Raw genomic sequence first — 24399 nt, 5'->3', positions numbered from 1 at the left:
TGTTGTTTTCAAGTTGCACTTCTTCAAAACCTTGCTGCTTCTCCATAACTTCTATTTTCATGAGGCTTGACAGGTCTGAGGTGGCCTCAGTAGCAGGGGTCTGGGTGGCTGTCAGCATCTTGTCCTGACACTCTGCTTTTGCCTGCAAGGTGCAACAGCAACTCCTGCAGCTCCTTCTTCTTATCCCTCTTCTCCTGGGACAGCAGGCTGACACACTCGTCTTTCTCCTGATACTGTTCACCCAAGACTCTTATCTGTCTGTAAAAAAGTATGGACTCTAGAATGGCAGTGATGTGTTCTAACAGCTAGCTGCATCATTGTTGGAGTTTATCACTTGATTCTGGTAGTTCACCTGGTCAGGCAGATCGTGGGTAAAGCAGATTTTTAGCCTCTTGGGCACCTGTGTGGCCTGCTTCCTGTCCTCAGACATGCCATGGTTCCCTTTGGGGAAGAGGGCCTGGTGCTCCAGCTTTATCTGGCACTGGCCTGCCAGGTTGGTCAGGGGCCTGCAGCAGTCCTGTTGCTCCTGCAGCTGTCAGCTGAGTTTTACTCTTTTTGACTTAGCAACTGATAGTGCCACAGGGTAAAATTCCCACATAGTTTGTGGGTTGTCTACATCATCTGGGACAGTCATATCAGGGGGGAGTTGCCTCCTCGCCCTTTTCTTCTTTTCTTACTCCTTCACTTTCCCAAGGGAAAGCCAGGAAGCTCAGCTAGGCTCATAGCTGCTCATTCTCATGCCTTGTTGCTTCCAGAGACTTTAGTGTGTCCTGTAACTTTTGAGGCACTGTCGGCTCTCCCAACTTGTTCTGCACCGGCTCCTGCTTCAGCTGCTCTAGCAACTGGGTCTCTCTCAGCAGGTGCTGCTGCAGGGCCTCCTTCTCTGAGGTCAGCTGCTGATTGGAGGCCCTGTGCTGTTTATAGGTGGCCCTCAGCTCCTGCAGCTGGGCCGGGTACTGGTCATGCAGCTCTTATAGATTCTTAGCTGCTTGGCTCTTTAACTCAGCCATCTCTTTCCATTCTTTTAACTTCTCTTATCCAGCTTCTCCTGTAGATGTTTCTTCACTTGCTTCTCTGAGTGCAGGATGCTGGCGAGCTCTTCTTTCTCACTACTTAGCCTGTGGAAAACATCCTGCAGCTGGGCCAGCTGATCTTTCAGCTCTCAATTTTGCATAAGTGTGCATCTCATGGTTTGGCCTTCTCCAGTGTCCACAGCTGCCTCTGCTGCTCCAGGTTATAGAGACTGAGTCTCTGGTTTTCCTATATCTGGATGTGAAGTTGTTCCTTCAGGTTCTTGAGCTCTTTTTGCATCTGGTAGGCTTGAGCCTGCAGCTGCTGCTCAGCCTGAGATGGTCCGGCAAGGGGCTGTGTGGGAGGCAGCTCTGCCAGCTGCTTTCTTATTTTCACAAGGTTTGTCTGTTGGTCCAATACCTGCCTCACCCCTTGCTTTCTTCTCTCTCAGTTGGCTCATCTGTTCTAAGTGCTGCTGAACTTCTCTTTCATTGTTGAGCTCTCCACCTTGGTCCTTTGCAAAGGTATCTCTCTCCAACTGGAATGTTGTCACCAGCTTTCTTGTTGTCTAGCTATCTTTCTGACTCTGCCTGTTCCACTAGTCCTTATTGAAACTGGTGAGTTTTAATCTTCATGTCGGCCTGTTGTGTCAGGAGTACTTCCAGCTTCTCCTGCATCTCGGTATTCTCTTCCTCCAGGCCATCATAGTCTTTGTCTTTTCCTGGAGCTGCAGCTTCATGTTATGTAGGTCTTTAATGAGCTCTAGATTGTTCTGGCCTGTCTCATTTTGCATGGTGGAAACTGTAGGCAATGTTATCTCTATCCCTGTGAGAAGCGATGTGAAGCCTGCAGGCAGCTGGCACGACCTTCATGCACCATTTCTCTTTCATTGACCACTTGCTGCATGTGGGCCAGGGCATATTGTAAATTGAATTTTTCTTAAACCAATGTCTGTATTGATAGCTTGTGGAGCTCCAGTTCTGTTTTCAGTACTTCCTGTGCACAGGACATCTTCTCATTCTCTTTCCCTTGTTGATCCTGCAGGTCTTTCTTTTCCTGCTTCAATTGTTCCATCTCACTCCAGAGCTGCTGGTTTTGTAATCTGAATCCAGGGCAAGCACCAGGTGTTGATAGCACCTTAGTGTTATTGGGGGCCTGTGACACTCTTGACCCTGGCAGCTCTGACTGTGCCCAGAGGTGGGGAATGCTCAGGGTCAGCGTGATCTTTTGCCGAACCCTCAGTTGAATTACAGTCCCCAGTGGTGTTTGTCTTGGGATTACCTCCCTTTTCAGTTTTCTTCTTTTTCTTGGATTCTGTAGGTCCATCAGGACAATTCCTCTGCTGGTATTCCTGCAGTAGTTTCTTTCCTGAAGCTGTTTTTGGTCTTGATTGCTCACACATCTCAGTGCTGGGATGGGGAATTGGGGTGGGGTGGGGGAGGCACATACCCAGGCTCTCTGAAATCTCTATTCTTGTAATGACCACCAACTATGTTTTATATATATATACATATATATGTATATATATGTATATGTATACGTATGTATATGTATGTATTTGGTTGATGGTAGGGCTTGAACTCTGGGTCTAGGTGCTGTCCCTGAGCTCTTCAGCTTAAAGCGAGTGCTCTACCACTTGAGCCACAGTGCTACTTTTGGTTTTCTGGTGGTTAATTGGAGATAAGAGTCTCACAGACTTTCCTACCCAGGCTGGCTTTGAATCATGATCCTCAGATCTCAGCCTCCTGAGTAGCTAGGATTACAGGCACGAGCCACCCGTGCCCAGCTTCCCTGAGCTTCTCTTGTTCAAGATTAGTACTCTGCCACTTGAGCCACAGTGCCACTTCTAGCTTTTTCTGTTTATGTGGTACTGAGGAATCGAACCCAGAGCTTCATGCATGCTCGGCAAGCACTCTACCACTAAACTACCTTTCCAAGTCCTCACAGACTTTCTTGACTGAGCTTATATCTAAGCCTCTTGAGTAGCTAGGATTATAGGTGTGAGCCACTGGTTCCTGGCTAGGTACACAGTTTCACAAGTAAAGTTTCCTGGCTTCTATCACACAACTGTGGTCACCAGAGTTTCTACCATATTTCCAAATACCCTTCAGGAAGTAGCACAAGAAACACAGCTATCTGCCTATATCCAATGTCCTCAGGTCTTTACTCCATGCAGAATTAGCTCTATTATTTTGACCATGTTTGCTGACCCTTGTATTCTGATCCAGGGAGTTAATGAGGTTCATAATGACTTTGACATAATCTGCTCTTGCAGTTGCTCTTGGGCTGGAGGACTCAGGGACATCATGGGTCCAGGCCTCCTCTCCATGAATATTGGCCATGCTGCATGCAGCACACCTAGACCATGCATAGCAAGTATTTCCTAAAGGGAATCTGAACAGTGGAGATTCATCTTTATATATTTTAATGAAAGCTAACTGCAGCACATGTTCCGCATACTTTGGTGGGTGATCTCAGAGGATTCAGAAACAGTCATAGGAATTCAGTTTTTTATCTGAGTAGTCCCTGAAACCAGTCACATCCAACTGATGTCCAGTGTGTCCAAAATCGGGTTCTGGGGCAGCCTTCTACCACTTCTTTGTACATCCTACTGAGGCACTGAAGTGATTGGTGGTCCTCTAATGATGGATGAGTTTATGTTGTGTGGCCAGCTTTTCCTTTTAATGAAAAATTTGTGCTGGTTGTGGTGGTACACACCTGTGATCCCAGTAGGAGAATCAGTCATGGCTTCAAAATAAGCCTGAGTTATGTAGCAAGTTTGAAGCCAGCTATAGATCCTCAGATTTGGGGGTTGGTGGCAAGGCCCGGGCATTTTTGCTATGTCTCACTGCACTGCTTTTGTCTCAGTGGATATATCATAAATTGTTTAGCTAGTCACCTCTTTATGAACAGTGGAAAAAAAGAAAAATTTAGCCTTACAAATAAAGTTATGTGGAAGATTCATGTCTTTGACTTTGTATGGACATAAATTTTCATTCTCTTGAGTAAACAAATAAGTGTGTAATAGTTGGGTCATGTGCTGAATCTATATTTAAATCTATATTAAAATTTCAAATAGTTGTTAAGCTGTATGTGTGTGCACGTGTGCGTGTACCAGTACTTGTCCTGGGGTTTGAACTCAGGGGTTGGGTACTGTTTCTGAGCTTTTGTCCTTAAGATTAGTATACTACACTTGAGCCATGTCTCCAGTGGTTAAGGGACATAAGAGTCTCCCAGACTTTCCTCCCCAGGCTGGCTTTGAACCTTGATCCTCTGATATCAGCCTTCTGAGTAGTTAGGATTACAGGTATGAGCCAGCAAGGCCTAGCATGACTATAGATTTTTAAAGGATAATTTTGATGTTACTCCATGGAAGACAAGTAAAAGTATTTGATAGTCTAGTCATCTTCATAACCACTAGAAACTAAAGTAAATGTAAAGAGTCTTCTCATCATTAAGCTTTATGGAAAAATTGATCTGCTATGTTGCTGTCAAGAAACAAATAGAGATAATCAAATCCTTCATTCTCTCAGTCTTCTAGTATCTTTCTAGTGTCCCCTTGGCAACTGACCAGGGGCTAGCTAGCAAAAGAATAATATAATTTGTGTAACAGTCTCCCATCAGAAATATAGAAGAATGGGATTGAACATGAGAACAATTTAGCAATTGCCACAATGTACCAGTTGGGACTACTTAGCAATCTTACATGCTTTTGTACAGGCTTACCTCTTCTATAGAAGAAAAACAGTTCAATGATTTGCTTAAAGGGTGACAACATTCTTTGTAGAAAAAGTCCCAGTATTTACACTATCCATTTTGTTTTTATAGTCATATTATCTGTTCTATGTTTCTAATTCAGTTACATCTCATTATCTTGGACCTCAATTGGTGGAATAACTGTAACCTTCATTAATGAAGGATATGAATGAATGCTCTGTGGTCCTTCTTTGTATGCTGTAACTGTCCATTAACTTTTGTTCTAACCATGTGAATTTAAAGACACTTTATAGCCAGGTGCTGGTGGCTCATACCTGTAATCCTAGAAACTAAGGAGGTTGAGGTCTGAGAATCATGGTTCAAAGCCAACCCAGGCAAGAAAGTCCGTGAGACTCTTATCTCCAGTTAACCATCAGAAAACCAGAAGTAGCACTGTGGCTCAAGTTGTAGAGCTCTCATCTTGAGCTGAAGAGCTCAGGGACAGTGCCCAGGCCCAGAGTTCAGGCCCCACGACCAACCACCCCCCCCAAAAAAAAAAAGAAAAAAAAGAAAAAGAAATCTATGAAGGTTCCAAACTTCATTCGCGTCCCCTTTATGTAGCAGCAGTCCAGTATCTCCTTGGTAATCTGATGTTATGCTATCTAAGCAAGTGATCCCTTAGTTGACAGTTGATGTAGTGCTTTGATTCTCAACCAGGAGTAATTTTACCTTTTAGGGAACATATGACAATATCTGGAGACACTTTTAGTTGTAACAACTTTGAGAGGCTGAAGCTCCTGGCATTTAGTAGCCAGAGTGAGGTTGCTGCTAAGCATCTAACAATGCACAGGATAGTCCCTAACAGCAAAGAGGTCTCTAGTCCAAAGTATTAGTAGTGCTGAAGTTGAGTAATACTGATTAGTATTAGGCAATGATTACAAGACAGATTCAACTTATATTCCATTAGATTCCAGTAGAATTATTCCTTCATGGGGAACCAAGGCTTCTACATAGTTTTCTTAGCATGGTTTGAGAGCCTAGATTTGATCCTTGGGACAAAAGATTATATGTTTGTAATATCAATGATTGTGTGTTTGTGTTTGTGTGTGTGCATGTGCAAGTGTGCATCTATATGTGCATGCATGCTTGTCCTGGGACTTGCACTCAGGGCCTGGGCCTGTCCCTGAGGGTTTTGTTGTTGTTGTTGGTCGTGGGGCTTAAACTCTGGGCCTGGGCTCTGTCCCTCAGCTCTTCAGCTCAAGGTGAGTGCTCTACCACTTGAGCCAAAGCGCCACTTCCACTTTTCTGGTAGTTAATTGGAGATGTAGGTTCCTTCCCCAGGCTGGCTTTGAACCTCGATCCTCAGATCTCAGCCTTCTGAGTAGCTAGGATTTACAGGTGTGAGCCATTGGCACTGGCTTTTTTTTTTGTCCTGAAGGCTAGCACTCTACCACTTGAGCCACAGTTATACTTCTGGATTTTCTTCCTGGGCTAGCTAGGATTATAGACATGAGTCATTGACACCTGGCTTAATTTCTTTTAGATCTTCTCTTTTGTTTTTTCAGTTTGTACTTTTTATTGTTATTAGAAAGGTGCTGTACAGTGATTACAATTACATATCAGTTAATAAGTACATTAATTTTTTATTGTTATAAAGATGATGTGCAGAGGGTAGAGGGGTTATAGTTGTATAAGTTATAAGTTGTATATGTAAAGAACATTCTTCTTTTTAGACAGTGTAACCTCTTACCGCTCTCTCCTAGTTTTTCCCTCCTGTTCCCACCAACAGGATGTATAATTTATTTTCCACATAGTGTTTAGTGAGTACAATTAATGCATTTGTTCACCCTTTGTCCCTCCATTTCTGTGTCTCCCTTGCCCTCCCAAAGACAGATAATTGAACAAGACAAAAAGAAAACAACAGGGGCTGGGAATGTGGCTTAGTGGTAGAATGCTTCTTAGCATGCATGAAGCCTTGGGTTTGATTCCTCAGTGCCACATAAACAGAAAAAGCCATAATTGGTGCTGTGGCTCAAGTGGTAGAGTGCTAGCCTTGAGCAAAAAAAAAAAAAAAAAGTTTGTCAGATTCCAGTTTTATTATGGTACAATTATATAATTTTTTAAAATCTGGAAATGAGCAAGAGCAAAAGAAAAAGCAGGCACAAACTTCCAAGAATCCTTTCTCACTAGAATAACACAGCATGTGCTATATTACTCCAGCATAAGTTGTAAAAAACACATGAATTACTTTTACCAAGTAAGTTCATTAGATATTTAGTCATTAGGGTTTTTATTCGAAGAATCCTCTGCTTAAAACATACCAAAATTCCAGGCATGCAGATGGAAAACAGATATTCAACATAAATCCCATAGCATGCTGTTTTAAACATCATGAGCCATTCTTACTGGAAAATGGTAGAAATCCCCCTAAAATTGAATTATGAAGACAAAAGATTTGACCCCCCTCCCTAGGTGCTGGTGGCTCACAACTGTAATCCTAGCTACTCAGGAAGCTGTGATTTGAAGATTGTAGTTCAAAGGCAGCTCAGCCAGAAAAGTCCATGAGAATTCACTCCAATAAACCAGCAAAATCTGAAAGTGAAAGTGTGGCTCAAAAGGTACAGTGTCAGTCTTGAGTGGAGAAAGCCAAAGGAGGAGAGTGCAGGTCCAGACTTCAAGCCTGCTTTCCCCCACAAAAAGTTCTTTGAACTGTATCCAAAGCAGTATAATCACAGAATAATTTCTTCCTTACAAAAATCCCTTATAAGTTTTTTTTTTTTTTTTTTTTTTTGTTGGTCATGGGGCCTAAACTCTGGACCTGGGCACTGTCCCTGAGCTCTTCAAGCTTAAGACTAGCACTCTACACTTGAGCCACAGCACCATTTTCAGCTTTTTCTGTTTATGTGGTACTGAGGAATTGAACCCAGGGCCTCATGCATGCAGGGAAAGCACTCTACCACTGAGCCACATTCCTAGCCCAAAAGTTTTGATGTTTGAAAAAAATATTGCTAGTATAATGCCTCTTCTGGATATGAAGGAAATGAAATTACCATCTTGTAAAGTTACTTACACTTTTGTCTTTTACAGCATCATGCACAAAAGACAGTGTAGAAACAACCTGTGTTCATCCGTGGACAGTGGATAAAATGTGTTACATACATAATATGGAGTGTTATTTTCTCTTCAAATAGAAGGCAGCTGAATGTATCCCATGTGCTTTGTAGTCCCTGTTACTTGGGAGACTGAAGCAGGAGGACTGTCTCATTCCCAGGAGTTTGAGACCAGAATCTGTGCAATATATCAAACTGTGTTTTAGAAAAATAATAAAAATATTGTAGCTGGGCACTGATGGCTCATGCTTGTAATCGTAGCCACTTAGGCTGAGCTCTGAGGATTGTGGTTTACACCTAGCCCAGGTAGTAAAGTTTGTGAGACTCATATCTCCCATTAACCACCAGAAATCCAGAATTGGCACTGTGGGTAGCCTTGTGCTAGCCTTGAGTGAAAAAGCTTAAGGATAACACCTAGGCCCTGAGTTCAAGCCCCATGACTGACACCCCCCCCAAAAAAAAATTGTATATGTGGAAAAAAGGCTTTTAAAACAAAAAGTGATCCTTCCATTTGCTACAACCTGGATGGATCTAGAGGGCCTTATGTCAATTGAAGTAAATCAGGCACAGAAAGAATACCTTATTCTCTCACTTACATGTAGAATCTTTTGTAGCTTTTTTTTCCCCCAGGGCTGAGGACCGAACCCAGGGCCTTGCACTCACCAGGTGAGCACCCTTCTGCTGAGCTAAACCCCCAGCCCCACATGTAGAATCTTTAGAAATAAAAAAGCATAAACACACACAGATAGAGAGTAAGAGTGATAACCTTGGAAGAGGAAGAAATGGGGGAATATCATTCAAGGAATACAAAGTAACAAATATGTAGGATAAATACATCTAGGGATTTAATGTACAACAGAAGATAATAGTTAAATATATACATATATACCCACACATATATGGTGTGTATATGCTCATGCATGTGTGTGGATATGTGCATGCACTAGGGCTTTAATTCAGGGCCTTGTGTTCTTGCTCGACTTTTTTGCTTAAGAGTGGTACTCTATCACTTGAGCTATCCCTCTACTTTCATCTTTAAAAAAAAAAAATTAAGGGCAGGGAATGTGCCTTAGTGGTAGAATGCTTGCCTAGCATGAATGAAGCCCTAGATTCAATTCCTCAGTATCACATAAACAGAAAAAAAGCTAGAGGTGGAGCTGTGACTCAAGTGGTAGAGTGCTAGCCTGGAGGGGGGGAAAATGCTCAGGGACAGTACCCAGGCCCTGAGTTCAAACCATAGGATTAGTCAAAAAAAAAAAAGTTATATGAAAGTGAGGTATGGAAGAGTTACCATTTCAAAAGTCATATAATGAGTAGATTTTTGTTGTTGTTGTTGTTTTTGATTGGTTGTGGGACTTGAATTCTGGATCTAGGTACTGCTCCTGAGCTTTTTCTCGCAAGGCTGGCATACTACCACTTTGAGCCAGGGTGCCACTTCTGGTTTTCTGGGGGTTAATTGGAGATAAGAATCTCACAGATTTTCTTGCCCAGGCTGACTTTGAACTGTGCTCCTCAGATATCAGCCTCCTGAGTAGCTAGGATTACAGGTATAAGCCACTGGTGCCTGTCTATGAGTACATTTCCTTTTGGACAATGTCACTCCTTCTTTTGCTCTCTCCTAGTTTTTCCTTCCTGTCCTTGCCCACAAGTTGTGTAGTTCATTTTCAACATAGTATCTAGTGAGTACCATTTCTACATTTTTTTTACCCTTTACCACTTCTATTTCTTCTTTCTTTCTTTCTTTCTTTCTTTCTTTCTTTCTTTCTTTCTTTCTTTCTTTCTTTCTTTCTTTCTTTCTTTCTTTCTTTCTTCTTTTTTTTTTTTTTTGTCGGTTGAGGGGCTTGAACTCTGTCCCTGGGCTCTGTCCCTGTGCTCTTCAGCTCAAGGTGAGTGCTCTACCGCTTGAGCCACAGCACCACTTCCGGTTTTCTAATGGTTTATTGGAGATAAGAGTCTCACAGACTTTCCTGCCCAGGCTGGCTTTGAACCGCGATCCTCAGATCTCAGCCTCCTGAGTAGCTAGGATTACAGGCGTGAGCCACTGGCTCCCGGCTCTACCACCTCTATTTCTATATCCTCATTACTTCCCCCACAAATACAAATAAATGAACAAATGACACACACAAAAAACGGTTTCCATTTCCTGGAATTCATTTCAAGAAATATTATTTTATATGATCAGAGGCACATAGATATTGTGCCTTTGTTTTCTTCTCCTAAGGGTATTCTCCTGTGGTCTCACTGTGTGTGAATACCCACAGTCATGTATAATTTATCATGTCCTGGTGTATTTCAGATCTAGCTTCTGCATATGAGAGAAAACATGTGCTGTTTGTCTGAGTTTGGGCAAAGCCTTATTTTTCTTGAGTGTCTTATTTTCTTGAGTACCTGTAATTTGTGCTCTGTAATGATTCAGCACTTACATTTTCAGTGTAGTAGTTTTTGCTGCAAAACAAATTACCTCAGTATTTAGTATCTACAAATAACAGACATTTATTGTCTCACAGTTTCCATGGGCCAGGTCAGGAATGTGGACAGTTTAGCTGGGTGCCTCTGGTGCAGGGTCTCTTGAGGTTGCAGTCAGGTTGTTGACTAGAGCCACAATCACCCAAAACCCTGCCTGGGGAGGAGAGTGGATGACAAAGTTCCCTTACCTGATAACTGTCAAGAGGACTTGGGTTCTTGGCATGTAGATAGGCTTCCTAAGTGACATAGCTGTTGGTTTCCTGTAGAGCAAGTGATCTGAGCAAGAGAGAATGAACTAGTTCAAGATGAAAGACTCCATCTTTGTGTGTGCGTGCGTGTGTGTGTGCGTGCGTGCGTGCGCGTGTGCGTGCGTGCGTGCGTGTGTGTGTGTGTGTGTGTGTGTGTGTGTGTGTGTGTGTGTGGCGCTGGTCCTGGGGCTTAAACTCAGAACCTGGGCACTGTCCTTGTTTTGCTCAAGGCTAGTGTTCTACCACTTTGAGGCAAATCTCCAAATCTCAGTTTTTTAGTGATTAATTTGAGGCATGAGTTTCATGGACTTGCCTGCCTGGGCTGGCTTCAAACTGTAATCCTTTGATCCTAGTCTCCTGAGTAGCTTGTATTACAGGTATGAGCTATCAGTATCCGGCAGCCTGCATCCTTTATAGCATTTGGGAGAGAAACATCTACCAAATTTGGTAGTTATAGTGACCAACACTGGTTCAGTATGAGAGGTGTGAATACTAGGAGGCATTGCTCAGTGGCAGCCATTGAACAGCCTGGATTTATTTTCATTGGACTGGCTTTGAATCTTGATCCTCAGATCTCATCTTTCTTAGTAGCTAGGATTATAGGAGTGAACCATGGGCACTGGTGGGTCTTCTTTGTCCCTTTTATATTTCCATAATCTACAAAATAAGATTCCTTAATGTTCATGAGATTCTTAGTGCTTTCATCTTAAAAATTGAGGAACCGTAGAATGTTGTATTAGTCACACATGCTCCACCCTGCTTGGGCTTCAACACCTCTTCTACTCAGTGTGTATATCTTCCTTATCCTGTTTAGGCTTAGACTCCTCAAGTAGTACTCCTTTCCCAGGGTGCCTATTCTCTCTACTTTGTTCACACTTTGTGCTGAGACACCTCCCTCATTCTTCCATGAAAACCACCACAGTCCAACACTCTCTTCTTTGTGAATCAGGGGATTCTGTATATGGAAAAACTTGGGAAATCTGTAGATTGAGAATCATAAGGGAAGAAATTGAAAAGCAAGAAGTACTTAGTGTAAAGTGAGGATGGAATTTACTTCTTGGAAAAAATTGTTTGGATCTGGTGCAGGTGGCTCATGCCTGGAGACTCAGGAGACTGAAATCTTGAGCATCATGGTTCAAAGCCAGCCCAGAGCAGACAAATCTGGAAGACTCTTGTCTCTAATGAATTTAGCAAAAAACTAAAACTGGAGGAGTAGCTTAATTGGTAGAGTACCAGTCTAGCACCTACTGTTAACTTAATCATATCCTGTGCTATTTGCTCCTGGCCTAATTTACATTTGGCATAACTTTTAAATGTAGCCTTGTCAAAGGAATAATGTTTTTATGATCATAGATTTGATTGCCAGTTATGTATTTTAAGTGACATTTGTACAAAAATAGAACTTAAAAAGTTTTTAAAGTAGCCAGGTGCCGGTGGCTCATGCCTGTAATCCTAGCTACTCCGGAGGCCAAGATCATAGGATCATGGTTCAAAGCCAGCTCAGGTAGGAAAGTCCCTGAGATTATCTCCAATAAACCACTAAAAAACCAGAAGTGGAGCTGTGGCTCAAATGGTAGAACACTTGCCTTGAGTCGAAGAGCTCAGGGACAGTGCCCAAGCCCAGAGTTCAAGCCCCACACCAACCTAAATAAATAAATAAACAAAGTGTTGTTATATGCTATGAAATGGTACAAATTCCACTTTGGGACATGTCTTATTGTAACCAGTTTTTATATTTGGTACATTTTGTTGTTTGTGTTAACCTGATTTTAGAGCTGATATTTTAAGGGCTTTTTTGTCAGCATTTTTTTTTTTTTTCTTTCTTCTTTCAACTACATTGAATAAATTGTAGTGAAATCCTCAACTCTAGTCGTAGTCTGATGGGCCGTTTGGAAACTAGTTAAATGTATACAAGGCAAAAATTTTAGCCTGTGACCTTTTGAAGAATTTCTGAGTGAAACAAGACACACATTGTCTATTGTTTAGAGTGCTTTGCTTCCTGTGAGGCTGCTTTTTTTGCTTAATCCTCTAGTTGAAATCTTGTATCTTAAGTAGCTAATAGTGTATTAATAGAAATTATAATTAGAAGATGGTGTTTTTTTCAAGCAGTTTAGACCCTTTGTAGCTCTTCCATTATATCTAAAGATGTCTATAATGTAGAATAAAATGTTTTAAAATTTAGCTCTTATTTTTACTTAATTATGAAATTCACAGATGTGCATTGAAAAGCAACTCATAGACTGGGGGTGTGGTGAGAGTAGTAGAGTTTTTTTGGGGGGAGGGGCAGGTCCTGGGCTTGAACTCAGCACCGGAGTTCTCTCCTTGAGCTTCTTTTGCCCAAGCTTAGCACACTACCACTTGAGCCACAGCACCACTTCTGGCTTTTTCTTAGTAGTTTATTGGAGATAAGAGTCACATAGACTTATTAGCTACGTAAACCCTTTCACACATTTTTTATACTTTTTCTTTTTCAATTCTTGTAATTTCTGCTATTATTTGTTTCTTGTCAATAGTGTCTTTTTATTATAGAATTTGCACTTTTTGTAGGTAAATAGATTGGTGATTTTTCTTTGTAGCTGTTGTTTTCATCTTTCTTAGAAAGGTCCTCCTCTCTCTAGCATTGTGAAATTAGTTTTTAGTGTTTGTCCTATTCACTTTATTACTTTTTACTTATAGTAGGTTTTAAATCACCTACCCATTTTCAAATTTGATTTGAGTTGTTATTTTTAGGGATAGGGGTTTTAGCCATGGCTCAGTTGGTAGAGCACTGCCAATGAGCAACGTGTCAGGTACTGAATTCAAGTCTTGGTCTTGGAGCAAAAAAAAAAAAAAAAAGATGGCTAGCCAGTTGATCTGACATCAATATTTGAACTAATCTTTTCTTTTGCCACTGACTTGAAATAGTAGTTTGTCATATTAAATTTCTATGTTCATATTGATGTGTTTTGAGTGTGTTTCCTAAAGCTTCATGTGTTGGAATATTGATCCTAAGAATGGCAGTGCTGGGATTTTTAAGAGGTGAAGGATCTCTGGGGTACTGCCCTTAGAAGGGATAAAAATTTAATTCTTTGGGATCCAGTTCACGTGAGAATGAGTTGTAATAGGAAAAGGAGCCTGAACCAGGCACTGGTGGCTCATGTGTATAATTCTAGATATTCAGATGGCAAAAACCTGGAAGATTAGGGACTATTCTATAGGTTCATAAATTCATTTCTCATTCATGAATTCATTTCTCTCAAATTGCATTTATATTTATACAATTTTTAAAGTGTCATTGTTTGGTAGATGTTATTTGCTGTTTCAGCATATATTTTAATATTTAACAAAGGTTTGTTTTATCAATTAGAGTTCAGAGAAGCAGACTGTGTAATAGAATAGGGAACTTACAGAATTAAAACTGTATATATATAACTTGGAGAAGACTGCATATGGAAGGGGTAAGCTGGAGGATTAGAGAAGTCTTAACTGGGTCTCCAAAATCAGTGGAAATGATCTGATAAATTGGAACATTCAAGGAAATCTGGGAAGCCAAGAACAGCTAACCACTAAAGTGAGATGATGAAGGGAAGAGCTTGAAATTCTATAGGAAGTTCCTGCTATTTATAGTTAACTTCTATAAGTTTGCAGCCAGTATCTAGTGAGGGATTTGAGCCACTGTTTCTCACCAAGGTAGGTACTTGCTTGACATACAGTGATAGAGAAATAAACTGGAATTCTCAGGGCACCTCTACAACCTCTGTATTTGTCTCATTGTATCTGACCATGAAGCTCCTCAGAATAATAGATGCTGCTCCACTTCCACATTTTATTGTTGTTTCTTTCTTTCTTTCTTTTTTTTTTTTTTGGGTCCGGTTGTGGGGCCTGAACTCTGGGCCTGGGTGCTGTCCCTCAGCTCTTCAGCTCAAGGCTAATGCTCTACCACTTGAGCCACAGCGCCACTTCCAGCTTTTTTTTTTTTTTGCTTATGTGGTACTGGGGAATCGAAGCCAGGGCCTCATGCATGCAAAGCAAGCGCTCTACCACTGAACCACTTCCCAGCTCCCCACTTCCATATTTTAAATCTGTGAAAATTTACTTTTGGACCAACACTATCAGTCTTAAACAGAGTGAGATTCTGGGAAAGAGGGTCTCAACTTAATGAAATTGATACAGTCGGTCATGGGGCTTGAACTCTGGATTTGGGCGCTGTCCCTGTGCTCTTCAGCTCAAGGTGAGTGCTCTACCACTTAAGCCACAACACCACTTCCAGTTTTCTAGTGTTTTTTTGGATATAAAAGTCTCACAGACTCTTCTGCCTGGCTGGCTTTGATCCTTAGATCTCCTAAGTAGCTAGGACTCCTAAGTAGCTAGGATTACAGGTGTGAGCCACCACCTGGCTAATTTTTTTTTTTTTTTTTTTTTTTTTTTTTTTTTTTGGTGCTGGTACTAGGTCTTGAATTCAGAGCCTTGTACTCCACTTGGCTTTTTAACTCATGACTGGTGCTCATCTACTTCATCCAGTCAGTAGTCCTAATTTTTTGCTCTTGTTTTAAGTTATTTCCTCTTTTTGCCTGAATGTTCAAAGGAGTTTATGTTTCCTGGTCTGAAGCTTGAATTCTGGGCCTGGGTGATGTCCCTGGAGTCCTTTTGCTCAAGACTAGTGCTCTACCACTTGAGCTACAGTGCCACCCCTGGATTTTTTTTTTCCTGTGATTAATTGGAGATAAGAGTCTCATGGATTTTTCTTTTCTTTTTTTTGGGTCCGGTCGTGGGGCCTGAACTCTGGGCCTGGGCGCTGTCCCTCAGCTCTTCAGCTCAAGGCTAGCGCTCTACCACTTGAGCCACAGCGCCACTTCCTGGCTTTTTTCTTTTTTGCTTATGTGGTGCTAAGGAATCGAACCCAGGGCCTCATGCATACAAGGCAATCACTCTACCACTGAGCCACCTTCCCAGCCCCTCAGTTTTTATTTTTAAACATACTACAACTTCTATCCTTTTATTATGTTAAATTCTAATTTATATTTTTTATGGTTTTCTTAATTTCTCTTGGCTTATTTTGAAATGATTATAGTTTTAATCTGTTGGTAGACATGTCGTTTTTTTGGATCCTCCTCCTTTTATTCTGATTCATATATTTTCTGTGTCATTCTGTTTGTTTTACTTATTTATTTCTTACTTTGTATTAGCATATATTAATTAAAAAAAAATCAGTTGTGAGGCTTCAACTCAGGGCCTGAGTGCTGTCCCTGAGCTCTTTTGCTCAAGGCTAGTGCTCTACTACTTTGAGACACAGCTCCACTTCCAATTTTCTGGTAGTTAATTGGAGATAAAAGTCTCACGGACTTTCCTGCCCAGGCTAGCTTTGAACCATAATCCTCAGATCTCAGACTCCTGAGTAGCTAGGATTACAGGTGTGAGCCACTAGCACCTGGCCTTTTTTAATTTTTACTTTACTTTTATTTTTGGTTTATGTGGTACCAAGGAATCAAACCCAGATTCTCATGCATGCTAGGCAAGCACTCTACCATTAAGCCACATTCTTAGTCCCTTGTTTCATTTTTTGAGAGAAAGTCTATGTAACCCATGCTGGCCTTGAACTTAAAACTGTCTTAAAAAGTCTTCTAGGATACAGGTGAATGCAACCATGTACTACTTCATTCCTTATAAAAAATAACTTTATGCAGGATTTGATTTTATGTATATTTATAATATATATACATATATATAAATATATGTATATACATACATACACACACATCACACATATTGTGCCAGTCCTGGGCTTGAACTCAGGGCCTCAATACTGCCCCTGAGCTTTTTTGCTCAAGGTTAGCATGCTACCACTTGAACCACAGCTACACTTAAAACTTTTTGCTGGTTAATTGGAGATGAGAGTGACAGACTGTTTTGCTCTGCTTAGCTTTGAACCATGATCTTCAGACATTAGCCTCCTGAGTAGGTAGAATTATAAATTATAGGTATCCTGATTGATAATTTTTTAAAATGGATATTTTTTGGGGGGGGGCTGCCAGTCCTGGACTTGAACTGAGGGCCTGGGTGATGTTTTTGAGCTTTACCACTTGATCCACTTCCAGCTCTTTTTTGGAAGTTAATTGGAGATACAAGTCTCACAAATTTTCTTGCCCAAGCTAGCTTTAATCAAGATCCTCAGATCTCAGCCCTATTAAGTAGTTAGGTTCACAGGTATGAGCTACCAGTGCCTGGCTTAATTGATTATTTTTTATGTGAAATTAGTTTCCTTCTTAAGAGGGAAAAGTAAACTCTTACTTTTCTGTCTTCATGAGATTAAAAAAGTTTCTAGTTTTGCCGGGTGCTGATGGTTCACTCCTGTAATCCTAGCTACTCAGGAGGCTGAGCTTTGAGGACTTGTTCAAAACCAGCCTGCGCACAAAAGTTTGTGAGACTCTTAAGTGCATTTAACTGGCAAAAATCTTAAAGTAGAGACAGGTGCTTGTGGCTCGTGCCTGTATTCTTAGCTACTCAGGAGGACTGTGATTTGAAGCCAGCTGGGTGGGAAAGTCCATGACTCTTAATTTTTCCAATTAACCACCAAAATTGGAGCTGTGGCTCAAGTGATAGAACACCAGCCTTGAGCAAAAAAGCATAGGGACAGGGCCCAGGCCCTGAGTTCAAGCCCTAGAACCTCCTCTCCCCCATAGTTATCATCATCATCATCACAGAAAATTATGTTAGTGTTGTTTTATAGTGAGTCATTCTCTTCAGACTTTAAACCTTTTACAGTTACCTGTACATTGCAGTGTACAAATGTCCCCTGCATTTTAGGTTAGTGTTTTTAAATTGGCCTGCTATACTTTTCATTGAGGATATGATATATTTTGGGGGAATCTCCTCTTGTTCCTCTTAAGATTTTGTCTTGTGCACTTAAAACCTCACCACCTTTCTAACTTTAAGTGGTTCTTATTTGTATGTTTTAGAAGCTTTGTGGGGAAGCCTTGTCCCCCCTCATTTTAATGTAAATGACTGTCAGTTTGTGTCTTTCCTAGTCTCATTTCTCTTCTTTCTTTGGGGAAGACTTGGGAAGGTTTATGAACTGTATTGTAGCCATTTTCTGAAATCCCTTTTTAACATTATGTAATATGTAGCTTCTGTTCTGTCTTCTCTATACCCCTAAAATGCTCTCCTTCCATTTAGTATTTCTTTGCTGTTTAATCACCTATTATTGTTGTAGCAAACTTGGCCATACCACTTGTTCTTTCCACTTTTACTAGACAATTTTCAAGTGGTGAAAGCTGAACTCAGATAGATTGGTTGGATTTCACAGGAAACTTACCACAATTCTCTGTTAACATTAGAAGGATCTAATACTAACAGTAAATATATGTAGGATGCTTAAAAATACATACTACTTTTGAACAGAGTAGAGATGATTTTATTTTTTAAGAGATCAATTTCTAGGCAGTGTGACTTCTTAACCCATTCTGTGATTTCTCCCTCAGGATATATTTTCCTGTAAAGTGTATCATTGTGCAGCTGAAAGTAGTTATCTTACTTGAGTTAGTCTTAACTCCCCTGTTCCCCTCCCCTTAAGTGACTTAGTTCTGATTCTGTGAGTTATTGTTCTCTCATGAGAATGCTGGGTTAAAAAAAGAAATTATTAAGTGGCGCTGTAGCTCAAATGGTAGAGCGCTCGCCTTGAGCTGAAGAGCTGAGGGACAGTGCCCACGCCCAGAGTTCAAGCCCCACTACCGACAAAAAAAAAAAAAAAAAAAAGAAATTATTTTGTGCTGGTCCTAGGGCTTGAACTAGGGCCTGGATGCTGTTTCTGAGCTAGCTCAAGGCTAGTATTCTACCACTTGAGCCAAAGCTCCACTTTGAAGTTTTTGGGAGTTAAGAGTCTCACAGACTTTTCCTGCGTGGGCTGGCTTTGAACCATAATCCTCAGATCTTGGCCTCTTTAGTAACTAGGATTATAGGCGTGAGCCACTGGCACCTGGCTGCATAAATGTTTAATTTTGTAGATATTTATAATTTCTAGTAGGAAAACTGCAAAAATTGAAATTGTCAAAAAATTTTATATTTTCTATAATGCTATAGTATATTGAATATTGGAGCTTGAGAAACAAATACAGATTACTATGATTGACAGCTTTCCTAAGATGACATGATTTTTAGTGAAATAAGTTGTCTTTAGTCATTTGGAAGGATAAACTCTTAACTTTTTGTTTTCCCTCAGCTCCCAATTAAAACAGGACAACAGAACACACATACCAAAGTCAGCACTGAGCACAATAAGGAATGTTTAATCAATATTTCCAAATACAAGTTTTCTTTGGTTATAAGTGGCCTCACTACTATCTTAAAGAACGTTAACACCATGGTGAGTATTTGGATTACTGTTTTTTGGTTAATTTGCTTTATTTTGATTTAGAAGTATGGAACATCATATTTTGAAAAACAGGAAATAATTTCCTATGAATTTTGGATATAATGATTTTATCTTATGAATGAGTGTAACTGTAATTTTGAACTTTCATTTTAGTTTTATATTCTTCCCCATAGAAGCTTCTTTTATTACTTATTTATTTTTGCCAGCCCTGGGGCTTGAACTCAGGTCTTAGGCACTGTCCCTGAGCTCTTTTGCTCAAGGCTAGCACTCTACCACTTGAGCCATGGTGCCACTTCTGCCTTTTCTGTTTATGGGGTACTAAGGAATTGAACTCTGGGTTTCATGCATGCTAGGCAAGCACTCTACCTCTAAGCCACATTACTTGCCCAGAAGCTTCTTTTATTCATGGTATAATTTCCCTTTCCATTGTTCCCATGACTTTTTTTTTTTTTGGGTACCCATATTGGGGCTTGAACTCAGGACCTGGTTACTGGTTCCTTAGCTTTTTCACTTAAGGCTAGTGCTCTACTACTTAGTCAAAGCTTTACTTCTGCCCTCCCCGCCCCAATTTTTTCTTTTTCTTTTCTCTTCTGCCCCCCCCCGCCCCGCCCTTCTCCCACTTCCCCCTCTCACTTGAAGTCTGGGCCTGGGCACTGTCTTGGAGATTCTTCTCAAGACTAGTGCCACTTCCAGCCTTTTCTGAGGTTTTTTTTTTTTTTTTTTTTTTTTTGCTTTTTAAGAGAAAAGAGTCTCAAAGACTTTCGTGCCCAGGCTAGCTTTAAACCATTATTCTCAGATCTCAGCTTCCTGAGTAGCTAGGATTACAAGGCATGAGCCACCAGCCTGACCACTTCTGGCTGTTTGTTGGTTAATTGGAGATAAAAGTCTCGGGGACTTTCCTGCCTGGGCTGGCTTCAAACTGAGATTTTTAGATCTTAACCTCCAAAATAGTCTGCATCTACTCAGGACCACAGGTGTGAGCCATTGGTGCCCTACTATAGAAATTGACCAGAGTATGAAATTTTCTTTTCCCCTCATGGTGCTGAGAAGCAAATCTAGGTCCTTATATATGTTAGGTTTGCCCTCTACCAATGAACTATGTTCTTAGCACTATACTATATAATAAATTATTACTTGAGTTTTTGTAAGTTTCCTATTGAATTTATGTACCAGATTAGCTTACTCCCAAATAGAAGATGAATAAATACTATTTTACTTCTAAAATGTGGGATTCTTGTGATCATATTAAATGTTTTTTCTCTCCTTGTAACCTATGACACTAGTTAGGGAACTGGTATTGAAACCAGCTTTCCTCAAAGTACCAGTTTCATAAAGTAATTACATATTTCTTATTTTTAATTTACTTTATTGTTATTATAGAGGTGATATACAAAGGCGTTAGGTTACATTTATATGAATCGGGTAATAAGTACAGTGTCATCTGTTCCCTTAATCTCTCCCATTTCCACCCAAAATTCTTCACTTTAGCATACTTCAGTTTCTCTGTAGTTTTGAACTAGAATGCCTCCTATTCCTCTAAAGTAATCTCTAACAGTTTCCGTTTAACCATCTTCTCATATACAGTTCAAAGTAATTGATACAGGTTTTTCTTAATTCTAAGCTCTGTCCTCAATTTGTATTGATTGTATTGATCTAGGAAAGAACTGGTTGTAATCTCATTTTCCCCCCCTGGTTGTAGAGCTTGAACTCTGGGTCCGGGTGCTGTTCCTGAGCTCTTCAGCTCAAGGCTAGCACTCTACCATTTGAGCCACAGCACCACTTCCAGCTTCATGCATGCTAGACAAGCACTCTACCACTGAGCCACATTCCCAGCCCCTCAAACTCATTTTTATAGTCAAATCATCTTTGGTGTCTCTCCTTCCTTCCTTCCTTCCTTCCTTCCTTCCTTCCTTCCTTCCTTCCTTCCTTCCTTCCTTCCTTCCTCCCTCCCTCCCTCCCTCCCTCCCTCCCTCCCTCCCTCCCTCCCTCCTTCCTTCCTTCCTTCCTTCCTTCCTTGGGTCCGGTCATGGAGCCTGAACTCTGGGCCTGGGCTCTGTCCCTCAGCTCTTCAACTCAAGGCTAGCACTCCACTTGAGCCACAGCGCCACTTCCAGCTTTTTTAAAAAAATTTTTTCTGCTTATGTGGTGCTGAGGAATCGAACCCAGGGCCTCATGCATGCAAGGCAAGCGCTCTACCACTGAGCCACCTTCCCAGCCCCCTTCTTTCTTTTTTGGTCAGTCATGGTACCTGAACTCTGGGCCTGGGCGCTGTCCCTCAGCTCTTCAGCAGGAGGCTAGCGCTCTACACTTGAGCCACATTGCCACTTCTGGCTTTTTTTGCTTATGTGGTGCTGAAGAATCGAACCCAGGGTCTCATTCATGCAAGGGAAGCACTCTACCACTGAGCCACCTTCCCAGACCATGGCCCATATTGCTTAGCACTAGAAGCATAAAAAGCTCAGGGGGCTGTCCCTGAGCTTTTTTGCTCAAGGCTAGTGTTTTACCACAGCTTCACTTTGAGTGTTTTTTGTTTGTTTGTTTTGTTTTGTTTTATGGTGGTCACTTGGAGATAAGAGTCTCTTGGATTTTTCCTACCCAGACTAGTCAGCTTGAAACCATGATTTTTAGATTTTAGCTTTCTAAGTAGCTAGAATTGCAGGTGGGAACTACCAGAGCCATGCCTATGAAGGATTTTACACATATAAATATGTATCCTTGTTCCCAGTTATAGTGAAATATTTTTTATATTTGAGACCTTCTTCAAAACAAAAACATATGTTTTGGCCTGGCATTCATTTAATGCTTATTGAATAATAATAAATTATATTGTGGAAACCATAGTATTTTGGTAGTAAATAGATGAAGTATCATCCAATTTGAGGGTAGTAAATGCTTCAAAAAATGCACTAGCTGGGCTGGGAAGGTGGCTCAGTGGTAGAGTGCTTGCCTTGCATGCATGAATTCCTGGGTTCCATTCCTTAGCACCACATAAGCAAAAAGAAAAAAGCCAGAAGTGGTGCTGTGGCTCAAGTGGTAGAGTGCTAGCCTTGAGCTGAAGAGCTGAGGGACAGCGCCCAGGCCCAGAGTTCAAGCCCATGACCGGACCCAAAAACAAACAAACAAAGATGCACTAATTGATAGTAGAATTTTGTCTTCATAAGAAGGCTTCAATTTTGCAGAATGAGAATTTGTTTAAATGATCAGTTCAGGATTTTAGTACAGATCTTTAAATCAAGGTATTTTGAAACGTAAACTAAAAGCAACGTCTTTAACTATTACAGAGATAATGAATGGCAGATTATAATGAATGCTTTCATTTTTGTTCAGTAATTTATTTTGTGAGGATTAAGGTAAAATAGAAACAATAGGTTTAGATATAGTATAATCTAGAAGATAAAGTGGAAGATTATTGATTTTTCTTGTTCCTCAGTGCCTCACTTTTCAGATGCTTGCTAAATGTATGGAGAGTGATAACCAACTTTTGTGTGCTGAATATCTCTTTTTATAGAGGATATTTGGAGAAGCTGCTGAAAAAAATTTGTATCTCTCTCAATTGATTATATTGGATACACTGGAAAAATGTCTTGCTGGGGTAAGTAAATCTCTTTTTTTCTTTTTGATGTTGACATTGGGGTTTGAGCTCAGGGATTTATATTCTCTCTCCCTCTCTCTCTCTTTGTTTTTGCTAGTCCTGGGGCTTGAACTCAGGGCCTGGGCACTGTCCCTGAGCTTCTTTTGCTCAATGCTACCTCAGTGCCACTTCTAGCTTTTTCTGTCTTTTTTTTTTTTTGTCGGTCTTGGGACCTGGGCGCTGTCCCTCAGCTCTTCAGCTCAAGGCTAGCGCTCTACCACTTGAGCTACAGCACCACTTCCAACTTTTTCTGCTTATGTGATGCTGAGGAATCAAACCCACGGCCTCATGCATGCAAAGCAAGCGCTCTACCACAGAGCCACCTTCCCAGCCCTGGTTTTTTCTGTTTATATGGTACTGAGGAATCGAACCCAGGGCTTCGTGAATGCTAGGCAAGCACTCTACCCACTAAGCCACATTCCCAGCCCTGGTTTAGAGAATGTTTTTGTGATTTAATCACTATTAGTTTTAATTAGCTTCTCAGATTTTGTTAAGCCTGTGCCATTGCAGAACTGTGAAAGAATGTTATCAGAAGATAATAGTAATCTTATTTTTGTTCCTGTATAAATATGATTTTAGCTGGGTGCTGGTGGCTCTGAGATCTGAGGATCGTGGTTCAAAGCCAGCCGGGACAGGAAACTCCCTGAGACTCTTATCTCCAATTAACCATCAGAAAACCGGAAGTGGCTCTGTGGCTCAAGTGGTAGAGTGTTGGCCTTGAGCTGAAGAGCTGAGGGACAGCACCCAAGCCCAGAGCAAGACCAACAACAACAACAATAAAGATGTGTGTGTGTGTGTGTGTGTGAATGAAAGGGTCTTTGAAAATTGAACTTAATTCTGTTGGAAGGAAATAGCATTTTAACATTGATTTTGTGTAAATATGAGCAATAGAACAGGTATGTGGAGTTAGTTGAGTACCAAATAGTGTTTTCCAGGTTTCTTCTAAGAAATCAGTGTATTTTAATAAGTTAATTTGTACTTTTTCATGAAGATATCTGTTGTACAAAGCAAAAATGTTTCTGTTCTTCAATAGCTTTAGTTCTTACAGAACATTGATAATTTATATACATGTATAAATTAAATACCTCTATTAAGTCTATTCTGTATATATTAGAATCAAGTTATTAAGTTCTTCATTTGGCAGAACTTGGAGAAGTTTGCTTTTACTCAGTAATTTTTCTTGTATAGGTTGCAAATCTTTTTTTTAATTTTTGTTTTTTGTTATAAGGTACAGAGGGGTTAAAGTTACATAGGTCAGGTAATGAATATGTTTCTTTTTGGACAGTATCACTCCTTCCCTCACACACTCCCAGTTTTTCCCTCCCATCCACATCTACAAGTTGTATGGTTTATTTTCAACAGTATCTAGTGAGTACCACCACTGTATTTGCTCATTCTTTTCCCCTCCATTTCTATGTTTCCCCTTCCCCTCCCAAAGACAGAGAAACAAACAAGATAAAAAGAAAACAAAAACAACAAAGAGAAAATCTCATTTCCATTTCCTGGAGTTCATTTTGATAAATACTATTTTTTAAATACTATTTTATATGATCAGAGGCACATAGGCATTGTGTCATGTTACAGATCTTTATAGTAAACCTAGAACCCAAGAAATGTTAAGAGATGCTAATATGTGAGGGCTTATTGGTTATATGGTCAAGAAGAAAGTAATTATATTCACGCAACAATTTTCTTATCAAAGCCAGAAAATCTAAGTGTATTATCTTAAATTCTTACTGAGCTTGGCTTTGTTCCAAATTATGTTCCAAAATTGTAGGATAGTGTTTATGTGAAACACTTAAACTGAGGATGAGCTAGTTGTTTTAATTTGGTTTCTTGTGTTAATTTGTGATCTCCTACTATTCATTTGTTAAATGGAGTGAAAGAATA

General features: G+C 40.5%; 1 protein-coding gene across 13 annotated transcripts in view; it reads left to right on the top strand.

Moving 5' to 3' along the window:
* The window catches only part of Nf1 (neurofibromin 1), a 244947-nt gene that overhangs the window by 25826 nt on the left and 194722 nt on the right, over positions 1 to 24399 (top strand). For all 13 annotated transcript variants that reach the window (XR_011373054.1, XM_070027269.1, XM_070027260.1 and 10 more), the window contains 2 exons: positions 18726 to 18869; positions 22387 to 22470. Coding sequence is in view for 12 of the 13 variants with exons in the window: in XM_070027269.1 (XP_069883370.1) it covers positions 18726 to 18869; positions 22387 to 22470 (228 nt within the window). In the remaining variant the exon portion in view is untranslated. The remainder of the gene's footprint in view (positions 1 to 18725; positions 18870 to 22386; positions 22471 to 24399) is intronic.

This window comes from Dipodomys merriami, unplaced genomic scaffold (assembly GCF_024711535.1).
Source record: "Dipodomys merriami isolate MVZ:Mamm:240054 unplaced genomic scaffold, mDipMer1.0.p SCAF_19, whole genome shotgun sequence".
NCBI lineage: Eukaryota > Metazoa > Chordata > Mammalia > Rodentia > Heteromyidae > Dipodomys > Dipodomys merriami.
The sequence above is the reverse complement of the archived record's forward strand: the minus strand, read 5'-3'. Positions and strand labels throughout refer to the sequence as shown.